Below are 24,849 nucleotides of genomic sequence, written 5' to 3'. Positions count from 1 at the left end.
AGGTACTCTAGCTCCAACATCATAAAACAATAATCAAAATCTCAATCTCCATATATAAGCGCCAAAACCTAGAATTGGAAGGAGAAAATGATTTGAATGAATATAAAATTTTACCATGATGGAGAATCTTTAGTCAACAAATTCGGAACCGAGTATTTCTCCCAAGAAAATCGAATGAAATGTGGATAAGATAAGGAGGGCTAGGACTCATGTATGAGGAGTATTGTGTGCTTAGGTGAGTACCCGTGCAAGTGAAGGGGCAATTATGTCGAGAGGCTGAGCACGTCTTTGTGACTTAAATCAGTTAAACCTTACATGTGATTTGTGCCTTAGAGTCCCACTAGAACTTATGCTAATAAATTAGAAACCAAGTCCCAAACTCCTTCGATGGATTCCATAACCCTAGCATCGAGGAGCTGGTAGAACATTTCAAGCCCCACCCTCCTGGATATAGGTTCTGTCCAACGGATAAAGAGCTTGTCGAGTGTTACTTGAAGAGAAAGATATCGAACCAACCAGTGCCGGTGAGCTGGATCGTGTCGGCTAACATCTATCGTCACAAACCCGAGTTTCTTTCAAAGGTATTCAAGGATTATGGAGAAACAGAATGGTACTTTTTCACACCAAGAGATCGAAAGTATCCAAATGGAACTCATCCAAGTCGATCAACTGATGGTGGATATTGGAAGGCCACAGGAGTTGACAAGTCAACCGAATCACACGGAGAACACATCGGGTTTAAGAAGTCATTGGTTTTCTATAGGGGAAAACCCCCTAAAGGTGTCAAAACAAATTGGATTATGTATGAGTTCACCGTCAAAGATCCTCCTCAAAACAAAAGGGATGCCAATGACATGAGGTTGGATGACTGGGTTTTATGTAGGGTTAAGAATAAAATTGACAAATCTCCTAAAACACGCACTGAAGTTGATGTGGATAATGAAAATTTTGACATTGTCAATGATACGGAGAATGATACCCTTTGGAACTTGGAGAATGCATTATAGATACCGAACTAATGGCAAATGCTGAAGAATTGCATCAGTGACCTTTACCAAACATTGAAGTCAATCATGCAGGAAGCTCCTCATCATTCAGCAGTAATCTTCATACTCAGTATTGAGGCACATTAGTTGGTCTTACTCAATATCAAGGTGCATTGGTTAATTATGCTAATATGGTTCAACCTATTGCCTTTAGTCCTTCTTTGGTGGGTTACACAGATCAGAATGTCTTTGATCCAAATTGGAACAACTATGGCAGCTTTGAATAAATATTATCATTATTTGGATTTCAAAAAAAAAAAGTCCCAAACTCCTACTTCAAAATCACAAATACCTAGCACAGACCCAATCACAAAATATATTTTATATTTTTATCACTTTATTTATTTTATTTTAAATAAAATAATAAGTAAATAAAAATAAAACTAAAACTAAAAAATTAATCTTTTTCTTATATATATAAACAAGGAGGAAAATAATATGCTTAAATGCATCTTAATTTAAACATAGTGTAACTTATAAAACAAATTCAATAGAGTACACTATCTTATTTGTAACAATCGCTATAAATGTTTACTCCTTATAAGATCTTCAATGTCAAAGTTCATGTGAGTGTGTGAATGTGCAAACTTATATAAGGTAGCAAATCTTTATTTCTTTTTCCTTTCAAGATATTTTTGATAATATTATTTATGAGTATTTTCTTCTTATATATGCTCCCAAGATATTGTTACTCACCTCAAAAGTCAAACTTTATGTTAGGATCTAGATACATAAGCATCTCTTCCAAACACTAGTTTGCACAACTCCTTTTCTTATGTCCATTTTTGTTGTTCATCTTTTTTCATAAAGATTAGAGTAACGATTCTTTTTATAAAGACTTAAGAAGATAGATCTGTGTAGGGTGTTAGAGTTTTTTCGCATTGATTTAGCACCAATTTTTTCTATATGGATCAACTCTTTTTGTTTGGCAAGGGGATAACTCTTTATTAATGTACTAAGTTCAATTGGTATTAATCAATTCAAGGCATAGACTCCCTCTATGGTGAGCATCAATATAAACTTTAATTATAATATACATACATATAAGTTCTTCACAATACTTTGTAGATAAATTTTGCCAAAATAATCCAGAGGTCAGTATGCACAAAGTGAATTGTACAAAGTAGAGAAATGCATAAGTTCTAGAATTTATTAAGTGAGAACAAAAGTGCTCAAACTTTGATAGAGAGAGTCTCCAAGAGAGACTCAAGCTATTGACTAAGGGTTTTTTGGACAATAGTTTTTATATAAAATCAATTTTGCAGAGGCCATGATGGAAACCTTTTTGGAAACTGATGGAAGATAACTCTAGAGAGAGTTTTTGAAGTGATGACTAGGTGGTTGGAAACTTGGAATGTCAGGAGTGGGTGTTAGTACATATTTTGATTGTGGTTGGTGAAAAAATTCTTGAAAGGGTAAATTTTGGTGCTAGCTAGATTATCTATATGAGTTATCAGAATATGCCAAGTTTTTGTATTGCTTAACAGGTAAACTTGCAAAATACAAAAATGTGAGTGTTTGTTGTTGTTGTCTTGGTTAGTTATTTTTCCAACCATATGTATGGTTGTTTTTTATGTTGTTTCTTTTTTCATATTATTGTATTTTTCATGTTGTTGCTCATGTAAACTTGCAAATTAATGTTATTTTTTATTTTGTTGTGTATTTTCATGGCAGTGCAAATTGAATACACACACAACTATAAATATGTTAAAATGTCTTACCACCATGCATATAAAGGTTTGGGTGTAGATGGAGATAGTCATACTGAACATATTGTGTGTGTGTGTATATATATATATATATGATATTAATTTTGTATGAATGTTGTTGGGCTGTTGTTCTTTTTCTTTATCATTTTCAAAATATTACATGGTCAGGTTTACGTAATATCGTCTCAAATAGATGTAGAAAATTATAACTTGAAATCTAATTGGATGAATAAGAAGAATTGAAACAATCTGGACAAACAAACATTTCAGACCATATGTTAAGAAGCATTGAAGAAAACACTCAACTTCCACTGATTAGCCTGGTACATGGGTTATGTGCACTTCATGATTGTATAAAAGTTGCCTCCCATATATGTATATATATAGCTTGCATTGTGGTTGACTAAAGTACACTTATCATGATATCTTGCATATTTTGACAAGGCTTTTATGGAGTATGGTCCGTGGTATGATGCTAGTACTATTGGTACATTGATGCAATATATGCTTTAATATATATGCTTAGATTGCTTGGCCTCTAAATATAAAATTAAAGTTGGATATTTAAATTGTGTTTAGTATATTTATATATATTTGTAAGTGGCTACAGGGATATAAGTAGCAGTCACATTCCAAAAAACTACAAGATGAAGAAAAAAATAACTTATGGTTGATCAATTGAGCCACCATTAATTGTCTAACATTAGAATGTTAGTAAGTAATCATGGTCATCAATTTCAGGATATATAAATTGATCGAGTCATGTATTTTCTTTCTAGCAATTTTGCTAGAAACCATTAATCGCCATAACAAAGTTTTACTCAATCCCTAATTTTTTCCAATCTATTACAATCATTTGTGATGCAATTCAAGCAAAAATGACATAACAATTGTGACGCTAAAAGTTTACATGTACAACACTATCATTTAATTAAATGCAATTCTTTTGTATTTGTGACAAAGTAATAAGATCCACAAAAACCACATTATTTGAGGCAACAAATTAACCAATTTAATCAATAGTTTTAGAGTGACAATAGTTTAGTTTATAGCAAAATATTTATATATGCGACATTACTACTTAGCCACAAATATAACTGACCTTTATCTTCAATTCACTGGCATTTGCAACAAGGTAATATGCACCACAAAAAATAATTATTTGCGACATTATCATTACTTGTGATAATATTTTCTGTGTCAGAAAAATTATTTTCAGCAACCATTTTTATATTTGCAGTATAAATAGTTAGTTATAAATATATTTCTAGACCGCTTGGTCGGACTTTTGCGTAACATGAATAACACATTTGTGAAGATCTTTATTGACACAAATATTAAATAATTGCGGAAATATATATTTGAGATCATAAAAGAAGGTCGCGAATAATATTTTTGTTACAACGATATTTTACATTTGCATCACAAAAATAATGTTACAAATGGATTTTTCTCTACCATCAGCTTCCTCTTTTACATCGAAGTTCTTCCACAAAGGCGGCGATAGAATTTTCTGCAAATACAAGAGCTATTTACGACGTACACAAGTTTCGACGCTGTAAACCTTTTGAGAAGCTCTAGTAGCATCCATGTTGTGTCGATTGAATTTGAATGGAAATAATTATTAGCGTCATTTTGTGGGACTTTAGTATCAATTTAATACGAAGAAAAAGGTCATTTATGTTGTAGTGAGTTCAAGATTTCAAGAAATCGAACCACTTCTGTCTTGGCTTTGATTGGATTATGGTAAGGTTTCGAATGAGCCCGAGTTTCAGTTAAGGAAGGTTTTGACTCTAGCATTGAGCCACATTCTCTTGCGGTGTTTCTTAATATAATGAAGAGGGATTCCCATGTCTTGTTCATTATAGACCTCTTTCACAACACGAGCATCGAAACTTGTACCACTTGTAGTTCTGGCCATATCTACTATTGTGCCCTTGTGCCACACTACTCTGAGGCTAGCTTGAAATAGCTATGATAAAAATGGTTTGTGTGTGAGATGAGAGAGCATGTTTTAGGCTTTGATTCAAATATAAATGAATGAAAAAGATTTTCAAGAGCATACGTGCAAAATCAGAGCACCGAGTCACCTAGCGAAGCCATAGATTGATGTAACTTCTAAGAAAGTTTTGGGAGAAGGAATGCACGCCTACAAAATTTGAGTTCAAAAATTTATAGGTTCCATAAATTTTAGATTTACAAGTTATTGAAAAAAAAAAACCATTTATAAATAATCAAATAAGTATGAAAAAACATAAGGGAATCTTAAGTTTGAAATTTTAAATTTGAGCATATCTTTCATATTTGTTAACAAATTGTTGATGAGATGATGAAAGTAGCATTGATGATAAAAGTAATTGGTAATTTGAATATTAAATTTGAAGTTGTGGCCAACAATGGGTTCATAATGGGTCAAAACCAATAAAGAGTTAACAATAGGCTGAAATAGTAAGCCAACAATAACCTACATATGGTTTTGGTCAATTATAGGACCAAAATATCAAAAGGGTAAAAATGAATATGGGGCTTCAAACAATACTCACAACAAACCCAGTCGCAATAAAAAAAATCTCACAATCGATAAAGATTCTCCAAATACATGGATTTGAGAAAAAAATAGTTAACCGGAAATGATAATAATTTTGTAAAAAGTAAAATTAGAAGAATAACTTTATAAATAGTCCACATGATTGAGTTTTGCATTAGCCAATGGCTCCAATACCATGATAGAAAATAAAACAAATAAAGAAGAAAATGGAAATTAAGAGCGAAGGAGTGAGAGAGAGACTTTGAATACTATATCTTTGTTATTCTGATAAGCTAAACTTCCTGATCATTATGAAAATAAAAATAGTTGATTTAATAATTATAAAGTTAAATCAAAATAATAGTCATATTAGATTCTTGATTTAATATTATCTTCAACATTTTCAACTTCAATCAAGTGCCAACAATTTGTCTAATTCTAGTGGTGTAAAGCTGCTAGAGTAAGGATAAAAGATTATTTTGTTAGAAAAATAATTTGTATAGGTTTGGAGTGTTCAAGCGTAGCACAAATCCTTTTGGAAAAAATGAGACTCATATGAAAAAATTGATTTTTTTCAAGATGACTTATTTTATTTTTCAAATAATTGGTTTGTATTTAACGTTACTCTTTTTTATAAAAGCTACAATCATTAAAAAAAATTTCAAAGGTTCAAGCAAGCAATCATCTAGAGTGCTTAAAGCCACAATGATGGGTCAATCTAATTATTGGCTTTTAATTGATATAATTGAGATTAGGGTTGTGCAACAAGTGGAGTCAAATCGGGATGCCCAAATATCCACCCAACCCATCATAGGAATAAGGTCACTTGTTTCTAACTTTCCTATCATCTTCAGGTTTAGATTATCTTTTGATACACCAAAACTCGCTTGCTTCATAGATTATGATATAACTTCTTCTTCAAATGAGAAACTCATCCCATCTTTTGATTTCTTAATTAGGTTCTTTTTGGCATTTTTGTAAGCAATTTCCAAATCATTGTCTTCATCCTCTATTTGTGAGAAGTTCTGAGTCCATGAATGCTATCAATGTTGAGAGTTTTTACAAGTTATACAACATTTACTATTACAAAAAGTAAGGTCTAGAAACATAAAATTTTTTATATGCATTTGAGGTTCAATAGTATGACAAATTGTCCAAACAATCTAGAATCGCATGTCAATTACACAACATGAAAATGAAACTTAGTCATGGCATTGTGTCCAACATGAAAACAAAAATGTTAGATCTACTTTACATAACTTAATCTAATATGTTAGATCTATTTCACATTAGAAAGATTTTTACATTCTGATGGATCACATTAAATCCCATCAATTAGGAGTGAATTTTGTCCAGTCCAATCAATTCGGGGGGTGTTTTTGGACCGGACCCAACCCCCAAAGGGACTAGATTGGACCAGTCCCTATCAGTTTGGTATGGTTGGTCTATTCAGTCTAGCCCAATACCAAATTGGCCAATTAGTCCAATCTATGTCGTTTGGCCCAACTGAAAATTTTTGTCAATTTTCAACCCAAGTGACATTTTAGTCCATTTTCAATCAAAAGTATCAAAAAAGAATTGGAAAAAATCTAATAACATCCAAGCTCAAAATAAAAGGAAAATATACAAAAATAAAAAACTAAAAATAAAAATTACAAATATTACAATCTCAAATACATTTTGGATATTAGTATAATCAAGTGCAGACGTCTCCATAAAGAACAATCTTTTGGCTTATGCTTTTGCTAGGCTTTTGCCCTCCTCCACACTTAACTCTCTTATATTCTCCAAATCACACTTGTTCCCAACTAACATTCTCCCCCTTGTGGTATCACAATGAATTGCTTAAAATTGAATTAAAAATTCACTTAGTTGGCCTTACTATACAAGAGGAAGCATACTTTCATATAAAAAATCAAACCTTGCAGAGAGAGTGGAAAAGAGAGTTAGCACAAATACCATAATGGAACTATTGAAATCATGAAGACTTGTATTTGAAGGAAAAAGTATAAGTCCTATACTAATTTTGATGTGAAATGTTTTTTAAATGAAGCAACCATCACAATGAAAGGAATATTGTGCCTAAATACCATTAAAATATGTAATGTATACGAAGCATTATAATAATTATATGTAGTCCTAGGTTTAGTAAGATCACCTTTTTGTATTTTTATAAAGTGATTTTAAACCATTGATTTAACTCTACCACCACTAGATCTACTACCACTTGATTTAGTACTTACATTGAATAGGAATGAAAGAATGACACTAAACCCTTGTGTTGACTCATTAGCATCATCAGCGGTAGAGTCTCCTAAATCGTTTCTTTTATAGGGTCCATCTAGAAAAATAATCAAACAAAAACTAGATTCATGCCCAAAAGGGCCAAAACAAAGTCTATCGACTTAACAAGTCCAAAACAGATTCATTAACTTAACGTACAAGTCTAAATCTGAAATTTTTCTAGACTTAAAGCATTTATGCTATTCAAATGATAAATCTAAAATCGTTGAGCCAAAACATAACCCATTAGATTAACAAGTCCAAAATAAATCAGATTACAACTTAACAATTAACATATTAATAAAGAACATAACCCATCACTGATTAACAAGTCCAAAAAAAAAAAAAAAAGAATCATTGGAATTAATCCTACTGAGTGAATTGGGCACCCTTATTAAAATCATACATAACCCATCACTGCCATTTCAATATATGTTCAAAATCTCCAATTTTGGATCTATCTCATAAACAAATCCAAGTATCCATATACTACATCGTAGCCAATAATCAAATACATGTAAACATGATATATATATATATATATATAAATATATATCGATCAAATCACAAAATCGTCAAAATTGTAAAAACTCCAACTACCCATAAAAAATTTACATCACCAGAAGCAAAACAGGCAAGAACATAGCAAAGCTGCGTAATTAAATCAATTGAGATGGCCCTATGTATGTTTTTGGTTTCCTAAAACACTTCGGTTTTTTTCTAATGTAAATAGGAAAACGCGAGATATGCATTATCAAGAATGATTCAGTATCTTAGAATGATGACTACATATTCGACTTAAGTCAAAATATCTTATTTTATCTAATTATGATAATTTTTTTAAATTTTTACATAAAATATAATAAATAATTCAATATTTTCATATCTTAAAATAAAAATAATATTAAAAAAATAATATTTTATTTAACTTTTATCTCATCTCATCTCATCTAATCTATATAAGCAAACGACATTTTAATATTTTCTTTAAAATAATAATGAGAAATATTATAAAGAAGATTTACACCACATACTTCCACTTATCTTTACACTTATATTTGAATACACACAAATTTATGGAATAAAATTTCAAAAATAACAAATCAAATTTTTTTATAATTAAATAAAAAAAATAGTACGGATGGAAATTTGGTGGCTCCTTTACTTAAGTCTGCCCCATAAGAATCGATTGTGACATTTTGGTCCGACTCGTCTTTTCGCCCAAATAACATATAAAAGTAGCGAAGTTGATAACCTCATTGTCGTATATTCATAATACCTCATTATTGTCTGCTGCTGTCTCCATCACTAGCACTCTACGCCAACAATTAAACAAATCAATCGAATCCAAACCGTCAATCCAAAATACCCAGACACATCCTACGTACAGGATTCGTTTATTACGCTAAACTCCACCGCATGTATGCATTCTCCCGAGGACAGCAAAACGAAGACGGCCACTACTTCCCTTTCACCGATCTTCTTGCCTTGTCTCGCTCCCCCTCGACCCAACTGTAAAACACCGGAACCTGAAGATGTTGTGGCTGAATGCACTAACGCTTGCTCAGACGATGTTCTTCGCCAACAATATCGTTTTCGAGGTGGAGGACATCCGGTTCGGGACGCCTTGGTGGTTCGTGTATGCTGGGGCCTCGTGTCTGCTTGTCCTTTTTGCCGGGATCATGTCGGGCCTCACGTTGGGTCTCATGTCGTTGGGCCTCGTGGAGCTCGAGATCCTCCAGCGCAGTGGCACTCCCAACGAGAAGAAACAAGCCGGTTCGTATAAACCTGGAAATCTCTTGTTTTTGGAAGGTGGAATTTTGTTTTTTGGGCTGGCGTTCAGAATTTGGTTTTGCTAATTTTCTTGTATTTGATTTTCTGACCTGTGCAGCCGTTATTTTACCGGTGGTGCAAAAGCAGCACCAATTGCTTGTTACTTTACTTCTATGTAATGCTTGCGCGATGGAGGTGATTCCACAAATTTGCTAAAGCTTAGCTATTGTTGGAGGGAGAAAGAGATGAACCATAAAAAAAGAAATGGAAAGAATTTTGTGTGATTAAAATAAATATGGAACCATGACGGATTTCAATATGATCGACTGTTTCCGGTATTTTGCATGCCAAATAGCATTTCACAGATTTGTGCCTGTACTTGGTTTTTCTCTTTGCAGGCCCTTCCCTTATACCTTGATAAGATTTTTCACCCCTTTGTTGCTGTTTTGCTGTCTGTGACTTTTGTTCTGGCTTTTGGAGAGGTACATTTTTTATTTCTATGTTGATAAGGCTTCAAGTTGCAACCACAATAGGCTGAACCGAGAGTTACTTATCACTTACTATATTTGTTCCAGATAATACCACAAGCAATATGCTCAAGATATGGACTCTCTGTGGGTGCGAACTTCGTGTGGCTTGTGCGTATTCTGATGATCATCTGTTATCCGATTGCTTACCCTATTGGAAAGGTACTATTCAGAGTGGAAAACTGAATTTAAAATTTCTGACTTGAAACTTTTATGTCACAGGGTTATGGATCCCTGCTCAAAAAAAGTCAAGTAAAATGTATGTCTTGTAAAATTGGCAGGACACTATCTACCTCCATTTGCTGCACTTTTTTTGGTGCCCTAAGCCATTATGAAATTTTTGCGTTAGAACGCCAAGAGTCTGTCAAATGACACTTTCAGCTCATGCGTTGTGGATGAGGTTTCAGGTTCAACTCCCATGAGGTGTGCGAGTTACTTAGTTAAAAGAAAAATCCTATGCATATTGCATAAGGATAGGACCCTTCTCAAGTTATAAAGCTGCAAAATATAAGATTTTTCCTACTTTGGACACAACTTCTTCCAAAACAATGAACATGATAGGAGAGAAATTCTAAGATGTTACACTTTTAGATGTTACCACATTTTTAGTTGTCAAAAAGTTGTACTTGGCTGGTCAAAGTCATTAACTTTGTTCTCATTACCTCAATTATAGTTAGTCATTTGTGCATAAGCTTGTACTTGGTTATTATCTTACAGTAGATGTTGGATAGAAGAAAGTGAAAGTTTGTGATAGATGTCTTGCTTTATGGACTGGAAGGGGCTAGTCTGAATTTGATAAGGTTTTCTCTATTTTTCCATGAGTCTTTTCTGAGCTGCTTGAAGTGCAGGAACTAATAACTATAATAATTGCTCATTTCTGCCTCCAAGAAGGAAAAGATTTTAGATTGGCATTATTCATGTCAGTTATTCATCAAAAAAAAAAAAAAAAAAGAAGGAAAAGATTTGACAGGAAGAAGAAATGGAAATATTACATGAACCTTTTTATTTGCAAAATTTGTTCCCTTTTGTAAAAGGAAAATTGAGTGAGAGTTCCACAAGGACAGTAAAATTTAGAGGTTCAGGTTACCTCGTATTACCTACATTCCATCGTAGTAGTTGCACTATTTAGTTGTACGGCCCAACTCGTTGAACTGGCCCCCCTCCCTTTCCCCCAAAAAACAAAAATATTTTACAAGGGAGGCACTGCGTTTTGCAGGTTCTGGATGCTGTTCTTGGACATCATGATGCTCTGTTTAGACGAGCTCAGTTAAAAGCCCTTGTCTCTATCCACAGCCAGGAGGTAATTTACTCATATTGAACTCTGCATGATTTGCTACTACTTAATCTGCCCTTATTTATTGGTAAAGATATTCATTAAACTAAAACAGACTCATGATAAAACCAGCTTGCCTGAAAAATCCAATTCTCTTGGTTTTTTTTGTTTTTTATTTTTTAATCTTAGCTTGCAATTTTTGAATTTTAGGCTGGTAAGGGGGGTGAACTCACACATGATGAGACAACAATTATCAGCGGAGCACTAGATTTGACTGAAAAGGTAGCTATTAATATCAAGGAATCATTCAAAAGGCTTCAAATGTTTTCTGTACTTGCATATTTGTCATGGTAAAAGATTCGAATATTCGGCCATCTAATTTTTCTGAATTGAAAGATTATGTCCTCTGGCTTGGATACCCTTTTTCTTTAAAGGTGATACTTTATGTTGGTTCCTTACTCTTATATCATCAGCCATAACAGTTTCTGTCTCCGTTGTTGCGTAATCTTAGTTTTACTTGCTTAGTAGTCGGTATTTCTTCAAAACTTCTTCTGATGCTCCTTTTGCTCCAAAATATTTTAGTTTTACTCTAATTTTCTGGCTTGTGTCCATTTTTAATAACTTTTAAATCTTTCTTTGTTTATTTGGTTTGCCATTGTTTTATAAAATGATCATAATATATTGAATTTAATACAGACTGCAGAGGAGGCTATGACACCTATTGAATCAACATTTTCTTTGGATGTCAATTCAAAATTGGATTGGTCAGTTTTGCTTCAGCTTGATCTTTCTCAAAATTTGCTCTTCAATTTGGTTTTGGTATAGTGGTGACAGAAGCTCTAACTTTTGTATATTTTAATTATTTCGCATCTGGATGAAATATCTATATGTTAGGAGCTATTGTTGGCCATGGCAGAATCAAATGAAAAATTAATTATCACAGCATATTGGAGTGCCTTCTTTTGTTCTTATGAAAGAATAAGGTTTTGTCCGGTTTCTAAATTAATAGTGTTGCTCGAGAGGGGAAAGCATTTATGACATTGGATACTGCCATGGACGATGTACAAGAATAATTAATGGGAACTGCAGCAAGGCCTAAGGACATTTTCCTAGTCTCCAGGGCAAACTCCTTGATACTTATTTTTGTCTCTGCTGCCCTTGTGAACAAAATGCAATAGGAAACAAGATAGACTTCTTAGGATCACCTGCCAGTATCATTCTGTTTTGTTCCCTGTTTTCTGGGGATGGTTCTGTGTCTTTACTTTCACATATATATTTATATATCAGAAGGGAGCTCATAAAAAGATTAAAGTCTTAGAAATCTACTTATAAATCCAAAGTGAACTGATAAAAAATGTTTACCACTTTTATTAAGCAGGGAAGCAATTGGGAAAATTCTTGCACGAGGTCATAGTCGTGTCCCCGTCTATTCTGGAAATCAGAAAAACATTATTGGTCTCTTACTGGTGTGTTTCAAACCTATGCTTATTATTATTATGTTGTTTTAAAAATATATTTTGCTCCCCAACTGTCATTTTTGAGACAGTTATCGTCAATATATCATTTTGAGGCATTGCATCTTCAAACTATCACTCATCGTCCATCACCTAACACCCTCCATCCAACTCTGGCGTGTAAATAAGATTGAAAAATGCCCATATGGCTGGGACATGCCTTATTTGGTGGTAAAATTAGAAAAATAATCTTATACTCTATTTAAATTTATTTATTTTTTTTAAAAAAAGGGTGAAATCTGAAGGGTAAAAAAGAGATAGACAGGGTGCAGCCTCCCTGAAGGGTTCCACCCACAGTCTGTGTCAGGAGGGCTGCAACCTTCTATCTCCCTTTTAAGTTTTCACTAGGTCATTCGCCATTTTAATCCAAATAGGCACATGCTAGTCACATGTGCCATATTTTTTACACTTAATGTTAAAGTTGAACAATGGGCGGATCTTGATTATAAATCATAGTTTGAGAGTGCAATGTCCCTAAATTGATAGTTGGGGTACTACATTGCAAAAGGGACTACATTTGAGGGGTATAAATTGTATTTCCTTTTTTTTTTTTTTTTACTTCAATATGTGAAGAATTGATTTGCTGCTTCTGTTAGCCAGCTGATTATGAAGTATGTTCTTCCTTTTTTTCGTAAAAAATATTTCTTTGTTTGAAATTTAGGTGAAAAGTCTCCTCACAGTACGAGCAGAAACAGAAACCCCAGTCAGCGCAGTTTCCATTCGGAGAATTCCTAGGTGTGCCCTTTTCTACTCAGCATCTCTTTTCAACCTTTTCTGTATGCAAAACATATAAATTCGCATGCATTCATGTCTCAGGGTTCCATCAGATATGCCTTTGTATGATATCCTCAATGAGTTTCAAAAGGGAAGCAGTCATATGGCCGCTGTAGTGAAGGTTAAAGGAAAGGGCAAGAACCCTCAACCTACTGCTGAAGGGGAGAAATTCAAGGAAGGCAAAGTTGCCAATGGGAATTCTCAACTGACTACTCCCTTGCTAACTGACCATGATGAGAAATCGGGGAGAGTTGTTGACATGGAGAAACATCCAAGGCCTATCACAAGCGAACACAATGTTCGACCAAATGGGACTGCTGCCACAAACAACTTGTGCCATTTATCTGAGGATATAGAAGATGGGGAAGTAATTGGTATCATTACCCTGGAGGATGTTTTTGAAGAACTTCTACAAGTAAGCTCCACTCCCACCACTACTTGGATCTTTTGAATTGCCAGATCTTTGGCTGAGTAGCTACCCAGACCCATAGAAAAAGTACCTTGCTTGTGCATCACCCAATCTAATCTTCTAATTAAATCCAGTGACAATTCTCAAGTGGTTTTGTCACAAATTAATTTATATGTTTCAAAACAAATTGCACGTACTATTTCAGTTTGCACCTATCTATGCACGGTAGGATTTTTTTTTTCTTTCTAATCCCCTTCCTAAATGCAGGAGGAAATTGTAGATGAGACAGATGTTTATGTTGATGTACATAAAAGGTAGGATGCCATCTGATTTTGCTTGGTTTATTATTTGCAGTCAGTTATCGTATATAAAGGAATGTGAAATATGTAATGATTCGCAGGATACGTGTGGCTGCAGCTGCAGCTGCAGCTTATTCATCTGTAATGCGTCCTCCATCAAATAGAAAGTTGACTGGTCAAAAGCCTGTTGTAAGTGAACAATATTCTGTTAATTGTGCATTTTCATGATGCATGTGGTTTGATCATTATCAGGGGAACATAACTAGAACCACAAAGATTAGGGTAGATTTTAACATTACATGCAAGCATATTTGGCATGTCAATAATTGCAAACTGGAGAAGTGAGCTTCTCCCTGTTTCTTTGAAAATGAGCATCAAATTTCCATTTCGTGTTCATATTTGAACAGATCTCATCAAAATCAAAACCCTTGGCTCCAACTTCTTTTGTAGCTTTTGATGTGCCTGGTGTATGTCGCTTGACTCAAAACTATCTGTCTTTATGGGTAGACTCTGAAAAACTAATTCAGAGAAGTTGGCTAAAATGACATTGTCTGCTCATTGGTTTCTAGCGATCTTGGGTTCACAACCTCTGCACCATGTATTTAGATCTGTAGCAAGCTAATTTGAAAAATTAACATGCTTGCTTTGTTTGATTATATATTGGTTATCGATCAGGGAGGTCAAAGTAGGCAAGGGCAATCCCCAAAGTAGCCTGTGGAGGATGATTCACTTGTAAGGAAGTTTTCAGGGAATCCAAGATAAGCCTCTTTCAGTCTTTTGAGCTTGGAGAGATGAGTTTGAAGTTGGTGGCTTTTATTTCTACATTACACCAGCATGAATAGTTTGCACATGTGTAACTTTTAGGATTTTACTCTTTTTTGTGTCGTATATATTTATACTGAAACTAAGTACTTTTTATACGAGTATTTGGAGAGAGATGATCGTTACCATTAGGAGTTATCGGACCAGATCAACTTTTAAGTTCAAGTATCAATTTTTCAAAAGTTAAAAATTGAGGCATTGAATTGCAAATCATTACAACCTGGATATTAATTTTGCAATTAACCATTTAATTTGAGGATGTGGGACTTCTTCTCTTAGAACAAGTGTGGGAATTCTCTCCTCCTTTTCTCCCTCTCATGACAAATGGATTTTCATGGTGATTTCTCTAGATCCTGAATAGCTTAAAGTCATCCAACATTCCAACATATTGAAGTGTAATGTTTCTGAGGTGAGCCATATAAACTAGATGTCTTGAGTTCAAAATCTTGCATTTACATTCTTGGTGTTATTGGATTCGGAGAGGGTGTCTTTTTTTTTTTTTTTTTTTTTTAATTAATTTACTCAAGATGTACTTGGAGAAAACTTCTTGTCAAGAGCTTGTGCACCTTTGAGATTAATCTTGAGTTTTATCTCATACTTGTACCAATAAAATAAGTACAATATTGCAAACTGTGTATGGTACGCTATGAATACAAGCTTGATAATCAAATGAAAGTATTGAGTACAAGAAGGAACATTTCTTCTTTACAACGCTTCACATGACAATGACGGAAGCACCATCACTAACAAAGAAAAGGATAAATGAAAATATACAAAAATAAAGAAGAGTGTAGATTAAGAGTAGTTGTAACAAGTTTTATTATTATTATTATTATATAAGGGGGTGGGGGGTTTTGAATCCAAGTTTTTCATTTAGAGAATCGGGCCATATGTCATCAGACTCTTGGTGAGAAGACGTAACAGTTTGAAATAGATACCGAACACCAAATTCCATGGATATGCACTCTCACAACATAACACATTGTTATAAATTTGTACAATATATCATAATGGTTCAATTTTTTTTAAGGGAAATTATCATTATTCATTTATTAGAAAAACTTACATTTTTGACCGGATACATTCTGGGATGTCTCAATATCAAACATGACATCATAAACTAAAATACTGCATTTGGAGCTCAACCAGTACACTATTTTGTTTTATGATTGATCTGGTCTTCACTATTGTTGATACTCTTTATAGACAAACGTCCAAGAGACAACACTTTCTACCTAAATAGAAACTCAACCTCACCCTTCATAAAAAGAAATGACTCATCCTCTACAGACAAACGTCCGAGAGTCAAACTTTTTTTGTTTTAATTAACAACAAGGATACCAAAAAAAAAAAACAGTAAAATATATGTGAAAAAAGACGGATTACATTTTGGATCAATTTCAGTAAACTTTGAAATATGTGATGACAACACACTTGTCTTTTTTCAAAGTCATATCTGAAAGGTCTGGTGGTGGTGAGTCCGGTGATCTAGCACGTGTCAAGAATAGCTACCGAAAGGGATGGAGCGTGAGGACCACATGCAAATGTGGGCGGCGTGTGGGAACTACGAGCTGTGATTTTTGCAAAATCATCCCTTTTCTCTAAACCTTTTTTGACCTGTGAATCTACTTTTTCCACGTGTGTTTCTCGGGAGTTGTCAAAAAGCTGTAGATCTGTCTTTTTTGACTTGAAAAAAAGAAAAATCCAAGTTTTTTACGAGAGAGGGGGGAAGGAGGTGCTAGGTTTTTTCTTTCTTAAAATTTTCAATTTTCCTGTACTTGAGTTTGATTCTAAACTCACTTGGGAATGAGATTGATTGAATTAAGAATATATCTATCGTGTTTGGTGAGTTAAATTTATTAGATTAAACTATTACATCAATTTATGTTACTATACTTTGAATCAATATACATAATATACAAATGATTTTGGGAGAGCTGTTTTTGGAAGTATTGTGGAGGTTAATGAAATGGTTACCTCCAAGAATTTTTCTCTCAAGGCTTTACACGAAGTTCTTGAGGAGGAAGTTTTTATGTCTTCACTCTTGAGTGGAAGGTGGCATATTGTCTTGATTGAAGCAAGAGTTTTTTCTGGATTATTTTGATTGACATAATGGCTGAGGATATCATCATGCAGTGGAACAGACTAAGTCTTACGAACATTGAAAATGAGGGTGTAGTAGTGTTTGATACTAATGTTGAACAAACTATTGAAAGTCAAATTCTATCTTGTGGGAAAGATCATGACTGAAAGGAGGATCAATAGAGAGGCCTTTAGAGTAACTATGCTCAAAGTATGGAAAGTTGGGAATGTTGTACGCATTGTAGAAGTGGGGGTGAACCTGTTTATTTTTTAATTCAGTTTTAAGCAAGACCTTCAAAGAGTATGGGATGGTCAACCCTAGCTGTTTGATCAGAATTTAATTTGTCTGGAGTTTTTTTATGGTCTTACTCCCCCAAGTGAGTTAGTGTTCAATCAAGCTTACCTATGGGTTCAATTACATGAATTGCCTTTTGGGTGTATGAATCAAACAGTGGGGTCTCGAATGGAAAAATGATTAGGAACACCATATATGTGAAAGTTGATGAAAATGGCAATAATTGGGAAAGATGCGAGCGGGTCCTAGTAGAAATTAATCTTTCAAAACCACTTACAAGAGGAACAATGTTGTCTCTAAAAGATCATCATGTTTTTATGCCTTTTCAATATGAAAGGCTGCCACGGTTTTGTTTCTCTTGTGGAGTTATACTACATGGAAATCTTGGGTGTTTGAACAACTATACATCCTCTTCCTCAATATCCACTTCTAGCATGCAATATGGATCATGGTTGCGAGCCACCTCTTTTGCTACAAGAGGTGGTGTGGGGATATTCATTGTTGGAACCTTCTAACCCTGGTGCTAGAGAACGGTTATCTCCTTGTTGTCCTTCTAGTAACTGTGATGACAGTTATGTGGCAGTTGGAATGTGAGTAATATGTGGCAACATCATAAGGAACTAGAAGGAAATGTGATTGACTTTTCATCAAAAAATATAACTTCATCAACAGTAACTACTGCAACTTTCGTAACTACCAAGCTTGGTCTTGTCTTGCAACGTGATCTCCCATCTACTTTGGCTAATGCTCCATCTCCTGTTGTTTCCCCCATTACTAATGATGGGATTAGTATTGAGATGCTGGAAGTCTTGGAGAAGAAGGATGAATATGTGGTGTTTTCTTCCCTGCATCAATTGAAAAACAACATTAGAAATTCTGCTACTAATGATGATCTTACTTATTATGATGCTAAGATTGCCACTAGGAAGAGGAAGTTTCTGCTTATTGGCAATCAAATTAAGGATGACAAAATGTTGTAGAGGAGGAAGCAAAAAAATGTGAAAGTATTGGTGGAGGCTAGTTCCCAACCCTACCAAGAGAAATGAGGCTTGTTAGGGAGTTTTTCCCCCAGGCACAAGGTCTAGAGCCTGAGTCCAATATCATGAGAGGCCCCAGCAAACTGGGCGATCCATCGTCCCAATTAAAGGGTTCTTGATCCTCAACAAAGGCATTTACTATTTGAGAACTGCAAGAAGATCACCCCCATGTGAAGGATGGAAGAAAATGCCAAATGGTTAAAGGAACTGAATTCTAGGCAGCCTTGAGTGAATAGGGGAACACAAATCACGGGTAACCCTCGATTCTTGAGCAAGAGAAGAAGGAACAACCAGGCGACATGCATCCACTGGAAGAACAAAGAAGGGATCACGCCGCATTAAATGCGCCACCCCAGAGGTCCACGCCACATTAAATGCACCACTTCCAAAGAGCCACGCCGCATTAAATAAGCATGGCTGAAAAGGCTACGGGGAGGACACCATGTCCTCCTCCTGCCGCAGAGCATGAGCGTCTGACCTCGGGAACTAGGTATAAAAATGATTCTTAGGTATCAAGATAAGCGTTAGACTCTCTGAACTCTCTCTACTCTTATACAATCTTCTCTAAGGCAATACTGACTTTAGCATCAGAGACTTCTCGACCACCGTCTAGCAGTGTTTTCTTTGTGTTCACATGCTCTAGACCGAAAACCCAAGCTGCTAAGGGCCTGGCCTAAAGGTGTATGAAACAAGATGTTAACAATGGCGCCGTCTGTGGGATCCTGAAAAATTTTACGTGTCCTTCGTATGCCTAAGAGAATCCATTCTCAGACAGCTCAGGACCAAGAAGAAGCAACATTAGTGAACATGGAAGTTAGACTAGTAGTGATGGAACAACTAGTAAAAAAGTTGACACCACTAAGGTGGGTGCTCTCCGAGAGGAAAACTAAGCCTTCAAGGACGTTAACAATGGCGCCGTCTGTGGGATCTTGAAAAAATCTACATGTCCTTTGTATGCCTACGAGAATCCATTCCCAGACAGCTCGGGATCAAGAAGAAGCAACATCAACGAACATGGAAGCTAGACTAGCAGTGATGGAACAACTAGTAGAAAAGTTGACACCACTAAGGTGGGTGCCCTCCGAGAGGAAAACTAAGCCCTCAAGGATATCATCCAAGAACCAGGGCGTGACAAAGAACCCAACAACAATGAGCATCATGGGTCCAGAAATGCAGGGGAGGACGGCGACGCAGATGGAGAAAGGAAGAATATGCATAATGCACTGCATAACCTCAAGTGAAAGAATAAGGAGATGGCAAGGAAAATGGGCACCTCAACGTCAATAGACCAGCTATTCATTAGCTCGAGCCTGCCGTACAACGTAAAGGTGATGGTGGTATACCTACCACCAAAGTTTTGGTTCCCTCTTATGAAAATGTATGATAGGACTCAAGACCCGGGGATTTGGTCGAACACTTCGAAACCTTCAAGGTGCACATTAAGCGCGAGGGTCAATGAGTCGAGTTCAACCTTAACATACTGCTCAACCTCCACCAAGGAATCAGGGAAAACCCAGCCTTACATGCCACTCGGCCCCCTCGCCAAGCGTGAGGGTCAAAGAGGCGAGCTCAGCCTTAACATGCTTCTCAACCTCCACGGAAGTATTAGGGCGAGCCCAACCTTTACATGCTGCTGGGCTCCTCTCATTCTACGCAAGGGTCAACGAGGTGAGTTCAGCCTTAACGTGCTGCTCAACCTCCCCCAAGAAATCAGGTGAGCCCAACTTTCCATGCCGCTTAGCCCCTCTCGCTAAGCGCAAGGGAACAAGACGAGTTCAACCTTAACATGCTGCTACACATCCACGGAAGAATCAGGGTAAGCTTGGCTTTTACATGCCACTCAGCCCCTCTCACTAAGCACAAGGGTCAACGAGGCAAATTCAACCTTAACGTACTGCTCCACCTCCACGAAAGAATCAGGGCGAGCCCTAGTCACCCCTTTGAGCTTTACTGAATTATACTTTGGCCTTATATTTTTCTTTCTTGTAAACCTCATATTCCCTACCCTATTTAAGCTTAAACATTGATTTCCTTACCTTTCAAGAGAACTAAGTTTACACAAAGTCACAGACTTACAAGAGCATGAAAGGCAAGAGGGGTAGAAGGTCTACAAGTAAAGTTAATTATAACCATATTATCAAAATCATAAATTTAGGGGTGTGAAAAGTCAACTCTTCTACTGTGTGGCCGACAAGATAAGGCTGACAGAACGAGAGTCATCCACAAAGGCAGTAAAAAAGGTATGGTTTATTTCAAAAAAGAAAAAAAAAATTTCCGACCTTCCGAATAGAGGGGTAAAGAGAGAGATCCTTGAAAGTACAATAAAGAGAGGTATGTGGAGAGATTCACAATAATTGAGAAGAGATGTTTGTGTTACAAGTGAGAATACTCTATTTGTTCTGTTGGTGTTCAAACTTAAGTTCTCTTGCTTTGTTTGAATCCTACCTTTTCTTTGTAGCCCTCACTCTAGCCTTACATTACAAGCTTAATAAAGACCTATTGATCCCTAGTAATAATTTTGTTCTACATTAGTGGAGAGTGATTTGAAAAGTAAGCATACGGAGTTTTTAGAGATACATTATTTATTTACTTGTTTGCATAAAACCTCTAGGGAACTAATGATGAAGTGAGAATGATAGGTATGAATGAATGTAAGGATGAATAATGCGGTGGAATTGAGTTTTCAATTAACTTTTGGACTTGATTAATGTTGAATGATTCCTTTGAATTAAAAACTTTAGGCAATAAATTTTATGAATCAAACCAATGCTTGTTTAAATTTTTTTTCTCTTTTTCTTTGCTCGAGGGTGAGCAAACCTTAAGTTTGGAGGTATTTGATAAGTGTATTTTTATGTGATTTTTATTACTCTTTTATTTATGAAAAGTGTCAGTTTTCCTTTAACACTATTGATTTTATTTTATTTCTATATATTTTTCTTTATTTTCTTGGATCTTAAGGAATGGGAAGATTTAGTACAAAATGAGAGCATTTTGGTACAAAAGAAGAGAATACGGATCCAAACCGACGAGAGCCAACGAGATCTGAAGAGAGCCAAGGAGATTTGGACGATGAGCCTCGTCCCGTAGGCAAAAAAGAGATTTATCTTGCCTAAAGGCTAGAAGACTTACCCCTCGATAGGCAAATAGTCTTTCCTCTCAGTAGGCGAGACCCCAAGGGCGACTAGCTTAGGCGATGAAAGTTGACCCTAAACAACCAACTTAAGTGACATCATGGGCAAGAACTAGCAAAGGCGAGCAAATTTACCTCTCAATAGGTTGGTGAGAGGGGTCTATAATCCCAGTCGAGAGTCTTTCATATCGGTCAAGAACCTTACATCTCAGCCATTGGATGAGGAGACCAGTTATATTCAACGCACACGACACCTACCCAGTGGGACCTTCCCGAGCTCCGCAATTCAAGCCACATATCACAGAATCTTCCATTTTAGATAATTCTGTTATTTTTAAGATATTTTTTTTCTTTTGTTAATATTTATCTTTAGAAACTATTTTCTAGATCTTTAGGCTAGATTGTAGCCGTAAGTTTCTAATTCCATTTTTGTCAACTTTAACAGTTATTTAATCCTGACTTGTGAGATGAATTAAAGGAGTTGTTGAAGAGTTGAGAGTCGACATCTAGTTCTTAGTTCAATTATTATTCTTTAAGGAGGAGGAGGATCTGGAAAGCAGAAGCGAGAGCTGCATGCCTTCAACTGACTCCAATGAAGAACACTAATTTTATTCTTTTTCTTTTTAGTTCGATTATGAACTAATTTTATTTTTTAGAGCTTTGATGTAGTCTACTTTTGAACACACAATTTATATTTCAAGTTATTTTATTTTCAATTTTTCTATGATTGAGTGTTATTCCTTATTCTTAATGCTTGCAAATTTCTAACCAGTTATTGTTTGATCTATTTAATCGCAATGGGACCAAAAGGTAATTTGTGATTAGAGCTCTAGGATTAAGCACTATTAATTGAGCGAAAGTAGAGATTCTTTACCACGATTAGTGTAATTTTTTAAAAAAATCAAAAAATCAAAAAACTTAATGAATCTCCAATTAATTAAATTCACATAGTGATATGGAGTTATTAGTTGTAGATATTTTTAATATTATTTGAGAGAAGACAGTAAATAGTTAAGGGATTGTTTTTATCAACTTGGGTAATTTAGAATTTTATAACAGGGAAGAATAAATTGTGTGGGATTTGCTAGATGAAATCAAGCGCTCTAAATCTATTCTAATTATCTTTACAATCTTCATTTTAATTCTCTTTTTTTCAGTTTAATTTAGATAATCTATTTTTTAAATTTTGGTTTTCCAAATAGTAATTAATTTAGTAAATTTTAGTACTCAATAGCATAATTAATTTGTGGGTTCGACATCTATTTTCTTTAAAACGCTTTAGTACTTGTTACCATTATTTATACTTGCAGATATTTTTATGCAAACAATTGCCCTGAAGCTGCAAATATCCCAAGCCCCCTTTTTATATTTTGGGTAAGGAGGAATTCACAGTAGATCAAGTCAGCATGCTCTGGGTCAGACTTCAATTGTGCACGCCACCACAGGACGCAGCAGCATATCAGAATCCACCAAGCATTCGGATGAATTTGGGCAAGAGCCAGCCCAAGATGATGCAAGACTTCGGGGACAAGACGAGGGAAGGGCAACCTCAGCCCACAAGAGAACATACTGGGGAGGAGAGCGATGCATGACGAGGAATCGCTAGCATCGACAGCCCCCTCCCGCAGCCAAAAAATCTCGAAGGACATAGTGTTGGGAATGCGGTAAGTGGAAATCAGCGATAGAAAAAAGTCACAGGAAGCCTTTGAGCACTAGTGACGACCGGTGTAGCCTGACTTTGGAGCATGAGCCTCGGGCAGATCTTGCTCATCAGAAACCGTGGACTCATTGGACCTTTTAGTAACCATTTAGAGTAAAGGAAAAGAAGGAGAGAACAGGGATGCAAGGAGAAGGCAAACAAAATAAGAAGAAAGCGACAAAGGCGAGACGGAGCTTATATAGAGGAGAGGACAAAGGCGGTTTGACCTTCCAACTCCCACGAGCTGAGTGTAGGAAGCAAAGCAGTTCAAATCCCGCAAGCATGCGATGCGAAGCTTGAAAAACCATTTGACAGTCATGGAACCCAAGGGCTCGACACGTGGAGGGACCAAAAGGCAAAAGCATCATAAAGGATACCAAGTAATGACAACCGTGAAAGAATGGGGAAGAAGAAATTCCCATCGAGTTGGCCGGATGAGAATTGGCATGGTAACTGTTAGAGGATTTTTCCCCCAGGCCCAGGGCCTAGAGACTAAGTCCAATATCATGAGAGACCTAGGCTAACCCGAAAATCCATCGGCCTAGTTAAAAGGTTCCTGACCCTCAAAAAAGACGGTTACTACCTAAAAAGTGCAGGAAGATCACCCCGATGCAAAGGATTGAAGAACGCAGCACATGGTTAAAGGAACTGAATCCTAAGTAGCCTCGAGTGGACTAGGGAACACAAATCACGGGCAACCCTCGATCTTTAGGAAGAAGAGGAAGGAAGAACCAGACAATATGCATCTACTGGCAAAAAAAAATAAGGAGGTCACGCTGCATTAAATGCCCCCCCAGAGGGCCATGCCGCATTAAATGCACTCCCTTCAGAAAGCCACACTACATTAAATAAGCATGGTTGAAGGGGCTATGGGGAGGAGACCTCCCCCTACCGCAGAGCATGAGCCTCTGATCCTGGAAACCAGATATAAAAATGACTATTAGGTATCGCAATAAGGGTTAGACTCTCTGAACTCTCTCTACTCTTCTACAAACTTCTCTAAGGCGATACTGACTTTAGCATCGGAGACTTCTCAGCTATCACCAACGCCACAGTCTTGCAGTGTTTTCTTTATATTCGCAAGCTCCACCCAAAGGCATACGAAACACGATGTTAACAAGGCTTTTAAATTGGAACTAACGAGAGTTTTGCAACCGTCAGATAGTTCATGAGCTTAACCTCATGGTTAAGGATAAAAAGCCAAATATTATATTTCTTATGGAAACTAAGTTACATAAAAAAAAGATGGAATAATTGAAGCATCTTTTCGGTTTTCATAATATGTTTATTTTTGAAGGATTGGGTCGTCATTATGGGTTAGCTTTGTTTTGGAAGGCAAATATTCCAGTAGAAATCCAAAGTTATTCACTAAGACATATTAATTGTTGGGTTAGCAACATCCCTCCTAAGCATCCTTGGATGCTCACATGCTTTTATGGCCATCCCATTACTGAGAAAAGAGTAAAAGGATATAACATATTAAGGCATCTTAATACTTTAAACCCTCATATGTGAGTTTGTCTTGCTGATTTCATTGAGATTTTATTTCATAGTAACAAAGAGGGTGGTGCAACAAGGAGTGAAACAAATATCTCTTTTTAAAGATGTCTTAGATGATTGTCAACTTCATAACTTGCGATTTTCTAAAGG

General features: G+C 35.8%; 2 protein-coding genes across 2 annotated transcripts; both read left to right on the top strand.

Moving 5' to 3' along the window:
• Positions 1-209: 209 nt before the first annotated feature.
• LOC122274435 (NAC transcription factor 32-like) lies at positions 210-1,007 on the top strand. Its single transcript, XM_043083474.1, has 2 exons — positions 210-235; positions 365-1,007. The coding sequence occupies exons 1-2, from the start codon at positions 210-212 to the stop codon at positions 1,005-1,007; spliced, it is 669 nt and encodes a 222-aa protein (XP_042939408.1).
• A 7,906-nt stretch (positions 1,008-8,913) lies between these two features.
• Positions 8,914-15,102, top strand: LOC122274295 (putative DUF21 domain-containing protein At1g03270). Its single transcript, XM_043083333.1, has 13 exons — positions 8,914-9,341; positions 9,457-9,533; positions 9,737-9,820; positions 9,914-10,027; positions 11,082-11,165; positions 11,349-11,420; positions 11,835-11,902; positions 12,517-12,604; positions 13,314-13,387; positions 13,469-13,841; positions 14,103-14,149; positions 14,236-14,323; positions 14,810-15,102. The coding sequence occupies exons 1-13, from the start codon at positions 9,101-9,103 to the stop codon at positions 14,843-14,845; spliced, it is 1,446 nt and encodes a 481-aa protein (XP_042939267.1). The 5' UTR covers positions 8,914-9,100; the 3' UTR covers positions 14,846-15,102.
• The last annotated feature ends 9,747 nt before the right edge of the window (positions 15,103-24,849 follow it).

Source organism: Carya illinoinensis, chromosome 8 (assembly GCF_018687715.1).
Source record: "Carya illinoinensis cultivar Pawnee chromosome 8, C.illinoinensisPawnee_v1, whole genome shotgun sequence".
Taxonomy (NCBI): domain Eukaryota; kingdom Viridiplantae; phylum Streptophyta; class Magnoliopsida; order Fagales; family Juglandaceae; genus Carya; species Carya illinoinensis.
This window is presented reverse-complemented; position numbering and strand designations above follow the sequence as displayed.